The sequence below is a fragment of the Trachemys scripta genome, chromosome 20 (assembly GCF_013100865.1).
Source record: "Trachemys scripta elegans isolate TJP31775 chromosome 20, CAS_Tse_1.0, whole genome shotgun sequence".
NCBI lineage: Eukaryota > Metazoa > Chordata > Testudines > Emydidae > Trachemys > Trachemys scripta.
In genome coordinates this window covers 6,822,451-6,830,235 of record NC_048317.1, presented here as the reverse complement: position 1 = coordinate 6,830,235, position 7,785 = coordinate 6,822,451, and the positions used below count along the sequence as shown (strand labels likewise).

General features: G+C 43.2%; 1 protein-coding gene across 1 annotated transcript in view; it reads left to right on the top strand.

Moving 5' to 3' along the window:
• IQCC (IQ motif containing C) overlaps window positions 1–7,754 on the top strand; it is a 12,937-nt gene extending 5,183 nt beyond the window's left edge. Inside the window, exons 2-5 of the mRNA XM_034754237.1 lie at window positions 2,084–2,227; window positions 2,911–3,271; window positions 5,083–5,204; window positions 6,715–7,754. Of these exons, the coding sequence (XP_034610128.1) occupies window positions 2,084–2,227; window positions 2,911–3,271; window positions 5,083–5,204; window positions 6,715–6,756 (669 nt within the window). The 3' untranslated portion in view covers window positions 6,757–7,754. The remainder of the gene's footprint in view (window positions 1–2,083; window positions 2,228–2,910; window positions 3,272–5,082; window positions 5,205–6,714) is intronic.
• Window positions 7,755–7,785: the final 31 nt, after the last annotated feature.

Genomic DNA, 7,785 nt, shown 5'->3' with positions numbered 1-7,785 from the left:
GGGGGGGGCTGTATATCTGAGGGGGTGCAGCTGGGGCTATATATATCTGGGGAGTGGGGTGATGCATCTGGGGCAGGTCGGGGGGGCTGTATAGCTGAAGGGTGGGGTGATGCATCTGGGGCAGGACCTGGTAGGGATGACTGTATATCTGGGGTGGTACATCCGGGTGTTGGCACATCTTGGCGAGATCAGAGGCAAAGTTTTCTTAATCTCTTTCTGCTGCCCCAGCTCCTGCTGTCTCTTGTGCTTATGCTTAGCCTGGAGACTCTGGGTCAAACACCTCCCTACCGTAAACTGGTGCAGCACCACTGAAGGCGGTGTTGGGCTGTTCTCTTACTCCAGGGCTGAGTTTGCCCCTCTGCTCTGGTTTCACTGAGGGTATCACAGCTCCTTGGTGCTCCTATCTTTAGTTTTTTCCTGTGTTTTTCATAGAAACAGGCACAATATACAAATAACATTAGGGGCCTTGATCCTGCAGCACTGATGTCAGTGGCAAAATTCCCATTGACTTCAAAGTGGGTGCATTTTTATCTGTCTTCAGAGTTTGTTTGCATTTGAAAGTTAATTTGGATTAAGGTGGGGTGTGAATTTAAAACACAGTAGCCCTTAGTAGCTCCATGGTATGAGACATTGTAGACAAGCCCTAATATGGTATGAGTAAGTCAGATGTTCCTTAAAAAGGGGATGCCTTTTTAGTGTTGTCTAAAAGAAACTTAACCACTGGTCTGGGGCAACAGCCCTATAGGCCTGTAGGAGAGAAATGTATCTCTTCAATGAAAGAGGTTTCCCAAAACTTGGAATTTTACCCTCTGAGGAAGTGACTTGAAAAGCACACTTGGAACTGTGTTCTTCATTCTATTCTAAGAAACTTTAAAAAGACCAAGTGAGAGAATTTGGGCTTTGTACAAATAAGTTTTACAAAACGGAAAACTACTAGAAAACAGAATCTAGTGGAAACAGTTTTAAAACACACACAAACATCTCCCTGTAGTGTTTGAAACCTGTTTTTTCAGATTAATCATCTAGAAAGTGACACTGACTAGAGAAACAGTGAAATTGATGGGCTCTTTTCCCTGTCTTAGCCAGAAGAAATACAAAAGATAAACCAACAAGTTGACTAAGCAGTAACAATAAGTTAGGGCCTGATCCTGCAAATATTCACTACCAGATATAATGCTCATGGCCATGAGTAGTCTATTTGACTTAAGTGGGACTTGGCCATGAGTAGTCTATTTGACTTAAGCGGGACTACACCAGGTAGTTAGCATCGTGCTTTATAGTGTTTGCAGTATTGGGCCCTAAGATTTTATTAATGATTGTTTCTGTTTTAATAATTTAAGGTGCTGTGAAGTAATAGTAATGTTAGGAACCATTAGGAAAGGGATAGATAAAACAGAAAATATCATAATGCCACTACATAAACCATTGGTATGCCCACACCTTGAATGTTGCATGTAGTGCTGGTCACCTCATCTCAAAAAAGATATATCAGAATTGGAAGAGGCACAGAGAAGGGCAACAAGAATGATTGGAACAGCTTCCGTACAAGGAGAGATTAAAAAGATTAGGACTGTTCAGCTTTGAAAAGAGCTGAGTAGAGGGGAGGATATGATAGAGGTTTATAAAATCACGAATGGTGTGGAGAAAGTGAACAGGGAGGTGTTATTTACCTGTGTCATAACACAAGAACTAGGGGGTCACTCAATTAAATTAATAGGCAGCAGGTTTAAAACAAACATAAGGAAGTATTTCTTCATACAAAACACAGTCAACCTGTGGAACTCATTGCCGTGGGATGGTGTGAAGGCCAAAAGTATAAGTGGGGTCAAAAAAGAATTAGATGAGTTAATGGAGAATAGGCCCATCAATGGCTATTAGCAAAGATGGTCAGGGACACAACCTGATGCTCTGGGTAGCCCTACCTCTAATGCCAGAAGCTGGGAGTGAACGATAGGGGGTGTATCACTCAAAATTGCCCTGTTCTGTTCATTCCCTCTGAAGCATCTGCAAATCTTCTCTGTGATGGGAAACGTGGTCAACCATCTCTATGACTATTTAGGGATCTCTGTCTTATCCTTCGTAGGCCTATGTCAGGGGTTATCTTGTGAGGAAGAGGTTCCAAAGCTTACAGGAGGACTATGAGAACACGGTAAAGGAGATTGAAGGGGATTTGGGTCAGTTGCAGTGGAAAGGACGTTTCATACCAACTCCTGTCTTTCCTCAAAAGGTATGGTCCATTCAGTTCATGGTACGCAGTCACTCCTGGCAAAGGCTGGCATTGCTGATATGATCGGCATGTTCTCTGTGAATAGGGATTTCTTACAAAAAATGGTGTAACTAAAACGGTATTCAGCACTTCTGCATGTAGCAGGTAGTTTCTGGATTTTATCATCACAATTTGTGCTTGGATTCAAACTATGGTCTGGCTAAAAGCTATAAATACAGCCATATTGCGGAAACCTCGTTGTCTTCTGACACAATTAAAGCTTCCATCTCACGCTATAGACTGACCTAGCCATGTGTTAACCGTTCAAATCATGGTGCTGAAGCCTGGAAAGAACCAACTGTCTCTTCTCCATGACAGACACCATCTGTCCATAATACAACCAGGCACTATTTGAGACTTGCTTTCTTGTAGTGTTTGAACATGGGTCATTAACAAGCTTTATACCAAAAAAAAAAAATGTAGCTTGGATATAAACTGTTAACCATTTCCCAAACCATGATCATTTAAAACTCTTTTGTTGGCAGAGTGAATTTCTGGAAAGTAGTGAGGAAAGTTATCGGACCTGGTTACAAACATCTACTAAGCGAGATCATCTTGGCCAGGAAGAGCCTAACCTTGTTGGATTTTTTTTTTTTTATTACTTCCCTCTATTTGTTAACTCTCCTCCATGTTTAACTTCTCAAACATTGTTTCTCCAGAAGCAGATGAAAGTAAAGCGATTAATTGATCAAGAGTCTGGATCCAAAGACCATAACAACACAGATAAAGGGCAGCAAAAGCATTGTCCTCTTGAGACACTAGAACCAGAAAAGGATTGTGACTGTAGGAGTTACATGAAACCTACAGCCCAGCTTCAAGATGATGAGATGGTCTCAAGAGGTGAAAGCAACAGAGCGAAGCAAAATTTAGTGTGTGATGCAGATAAATCCATTGGACAGGACTGCAGCTTGTCAGGGGAGAATACGGAATGGAAGAACAATAGCAACGCATCATCTGTATGGAGCAACACTGTTCTGGAGACAGGGTCTACTGTAGCCAGCCAGGGTAAGAAACAGGAATAGGAATAAACATTATAGCCAGCACCTCTGAACCCTTCCAGCATGGCATGTGTAACCTGGCAACATACTCCCCCACCTGAGCTAGATTGTTGGGGAGACAAAAGCCTCAGGAATATAATAGAGAGACTAGAGCAATGAACCTTATCCAAGAGATAGCATAGAATGGAGTCTGGGGCCCCTCGCATGAGTTTCCTGTTTAAATCATATCTCCTCTCCAAGGTCTTGTCTACACTAGGAAATTATCCATTGCAGATACACGTTATTTAACTGCAAGGACAAACTAAACTTGGTTCCACACCAGCTCAGAAACCTTGATCAACCCCTGTTTGGGGCAGGGTTCCAGGTTTCTCACCTGGAAACCCTTCTTATCCAATTCCTCCCATTTTCCAAATGTAGGTTCTGCCCCCCAGTGAGCATCAATTGCAGGGGAAAATACACCCTCTTATCCAAACCTTTGTTTGCTTAAGTAAATTCCGTGTCACCTCTTCTATTAGCATAGGGTAAGGGGGAGATCCCTGCTGGATTTGAGATCAGATTAAAGATTTTTCTGCAAAACCTTTGATCACAAGCAAGCTAGATTTTCTATTCCAAGCAGCTTTATGCATACCCTTCAAGCTCATAGTCTTGCTTGGGCTGCTTAAGTTAGGAACAAGCTTTATGTAGCTCTCCTTTCTTTGTAGGTCCTAGAGACTAACTCTATGCAAGACCCTCAATGCAGGCAATATTTCAGTGTTATAACCTCTCTACATAGGCACCATGATCAAGTATAGAGCAGAGTCTAGGGAACACTGTCTTGGAAAGACTGTAGGCTGTAGCCCTAGAAAACTATGATCGTCCATCAGGATGGATTTTGTTCAAGAGTGTAGGGATTGTACCCAGAAAAGTGTTTGATTTTTATCCTGTTTGTGGACATGCATGCATGTGTTTTGTTTTGATACAGTTGGAAGTAGGTTAGTCTCTTTCTTGATGTACCAGACACAAGAAAATAAACAGCCTCTCATGGAGCCAGAAAGTGAATAATACAGATGGATTGTCCCAGCTTTGGCAGCAGTAACCACACAGGAATATTAACACACTAGCTTCTGTATAGTATGTCTCTGCAAACAAAGGAAGGTGATTGATTGCATTCCCCACATCTTATGAAAGATGCACTAGAGGTTAACTTTCTAAATAGCTTGCTCCGAGTCTGTGTGCACTGGCTTGGGTGAACAGTCATGTGTTCTTGGATACTACCCTGTTTCCCCGAAAATAAGACATCCTCCGAAAATAAGGCCTACTTACAGTTTTGCCTCTCGTTGTAATATAAGGCATCCCCCCGATAATAAGACCTCCCCGATAATAAGGCATCCACCGATAATAAGGCATTTTTCATTTCTGAAAAATAAGACATCCCCTGAAAATAAGACCTAGCGCATCTTTGGGAGCAAAAATTAATATAAGACACTGTCTTATTTTCGGGGAAACAGGGTACAGTGATGAGGGCCATATGAGAAGTGAGAATGGTACAAAGTAGAATTCTGGTTCCAAATGGGGTGACCCGCCTCTCTTTGTTGCAATGGATTGTTGACTTTGAAATCTGTCAACAGCAGTTTGTATGTTAAGGTGGTTAACTGTTTCACTGCTGATTGTTCTACCAAAACATTCAGTTCCCCTGGGATTGTGGGTGGAATTTGGGAAGAGTACCTCTCGCCCCAGTCTGGCCTCTGAACACGAGAGGATCTAAAGGGAACATGGCTAGGCTATAAAACCAAATAACCCCTTAAATAGAATTAATCTCTGTTTTCCATTTCTGTGCAGAGCTTCCATTCAAGAGCATAAAACAGGAGCTGCCTCAAACTCTTCCCGACCTCCAGTGTTATCGAAATCACTTGACCATGGAGTTGCTGTGGCTGCAACAAGCTATTGTGAGCCGTAAGAATGTAAGAGCCTGTCCTTGCCTCTTGCTGTGTTCAAAGGTTAACTTGTCCAGACAAACATTTGCAAGAGGAATCTGCAGTTAATCACTGTGGTGGGGATTGGATTTCCAGGGTGAACATTCAGTTACGTAAGAGTTTAATCAGATGATGGAGGTGCATTTCTCTTTTTTGGAGGAGATGATAATGCTTAACACTTGTACAGCACTCTCCATGTGTAAACATCAGCTAATTAGATGAAGATATGGCTGAGGTTAGCTATAGGTGTGTTAAAGACTTCACTGCTCTTCTAGAATGTACTGCAGTCCATATTCTAAACCACACTTGTTCATCTAGTTTATCCAAATACGTTTTGTGAGGTAGGGTCTGTTATTTCTTTATTGTTGTGTTCTCTCACTTGCATGCTAATCCTGCCTTCAGCGCTAATCTCCAGGCATGAGTGTGAATTAGCAATGATCAGTTGGTAAAGAAATAAGGATAGAATAATGCTTCTATTGTACCTTCCATCTCAAGGTCTCAAAGTGCTTTACAGATATGGGTCAGTGTTATCACATCCATTTTCTGAATAGGGAACCGAGGCATGGTGAGGTTTGGAGACTTGCCTGAGGTCAGACAGTTAAGTCAGTGGCAGAGCGGGGGGTAGAATGCAGGAATACTGACTCTCCTGGAAGTCCCTTGCTTCAACCACTAGACCTCTACCTCAGTTTCCCTCACTTTCCTACCAAGATGTGCGTACAGAATTCTGTGTTTTCCCTGCAACAGTGGATGGGATTAGTAATGCAGTCATCGGTGTATTTCTTAGTAAGAGTTCCTGCTGCTGAGGGACACTGAGGGTTGACAATCTTACACCATAACCTACTCTAAAAACAATTAAATGTGGAGGATGTTGTCTAAAATGCCAGTTACTCTGCTAGGCAACCCAACACCGGTAAACCTGGCATGTTGGGGCTTATTTTCAACTGTAGGCACAAAGGGGGAGAGATTTCTAGTTGCTAAACCTAGGACTAAGGGTAAGGTATTCCTGACTTTTGTTGCTGACTTGCTGTGGGACCTTGCAATTTGTGCCTCAGGTTCTGTGTCTATAAAATGGGGATTAGGATATTCACCTATTGTGTGCGTGCACGCGCACACACGGGCCGGGTGGGCACGCCCAAATGGGTGTGCATGCATGCGCGGTTTAATTAAGTTTGTAAAGTGCTTTGTTGCCTGTGACTATTGCTGTGTGTATACTTCGCAACGTCCCTCTGCTCTTGTGAATAGGCAAAATCCAAAGGACAGATCCTTCGCATATTAGAGCGCTATGAGCTGGCCATGAGCAAGTAGCCAGCAGAGGGAGGAAGACGCCTAAATCTAGCCCTACAAGCCTTAGTTGCATTCCTTTCAATGTTTAAGATTTCTCCCCACATATGAGGACTCCAGTGGTAGCTGGGTAACCTGCAGAGACAGATGCTCCTCTGGTTTCAAGCCTAGCAGGATTTAAGCAATATCATCATTCGATTTCCTTTTTGTCTTGTAGTATTTGATCCTGAAGCAAAGGCTGGGGACTCCTGAGCGATAGGAAACTGTTTCAGAGGGATGCAGAGTGTGCTCACCTTGTTGTGGAGGAGCAGCTTTCTCTGGGACTAGCTGGACTGTGTCCCATCCACTGCAGGAGGGGAATCGTCGCGTGAGCAGCATTAACTGCAGCTGCCTGGGAAAGCACTAGCTCCACTGTGGCATAGACGTTCCTCATGGTTAACTTGGGACTTCCACTGGGACTTTCACATTCGTCAGAATAAGAGTTAGTTACAATGAAGAGGTTTATTTTTAAACTTGAAAACTCTTGGTGAAAACACATGTTCAGTATCTGTCCCATGCTAAGGAGGACGTTATATGTACTGAAGGGGTTATTAACCAGCCCTTACCCAGAAGAACCCCATTTCTGCTGACTGAGCCTGAGAGGGAAATTGCAGCCAGACTATTTTTTTTTTAATGTACTTTTCTTTAAAAGATTAGTTGATAATTTGTGGTTGAACTGAGCAGCAATGAAGCAGCCTGGCGCTTTGAACACCAGGAATGGGCTCCCCTCCACGGAGCAGGAATGGCTTTTTGTTGTCGGCTTGCTGAGCCATGTATTTGGAAAGAGTCTGTCTCCCACATCCCACGACTCTGTTCCCAAAACTTGGAGATCCCAAAATACTCTATGGCCAAACCCGGCAGACTTCACTCCGGCAGAACGCCGGCTGAGCGAGAACCACAAGGTTTGGCCCTGTGGGTACGGAATGTATTAGCTAACCAGATGCTTTTCCCAGTGGGCTTTGTTGACTTTTTTTTTGTTTTAATGGGCAACCCATGAACATCAGAAAGGGGATTTTTTCCCATGGCACGGTTGATCCCTATCCCAGACCCATAACACTTTGTGAATGCAGATGCTCTGGGTTCTGTCTCTTTCCATGTGCAATCATACACCTATTTAATGTACAGTCTGGAACCATTCCAGTGAAAACCTGTGTCAGTTCCTGAACATACTCATTTGTTCCTCATTTTTGTTTCTGAATAAAATATTGTCTCTCCCCAGATTTGTCTCTGCCATTGGCTGGGCCAAGTG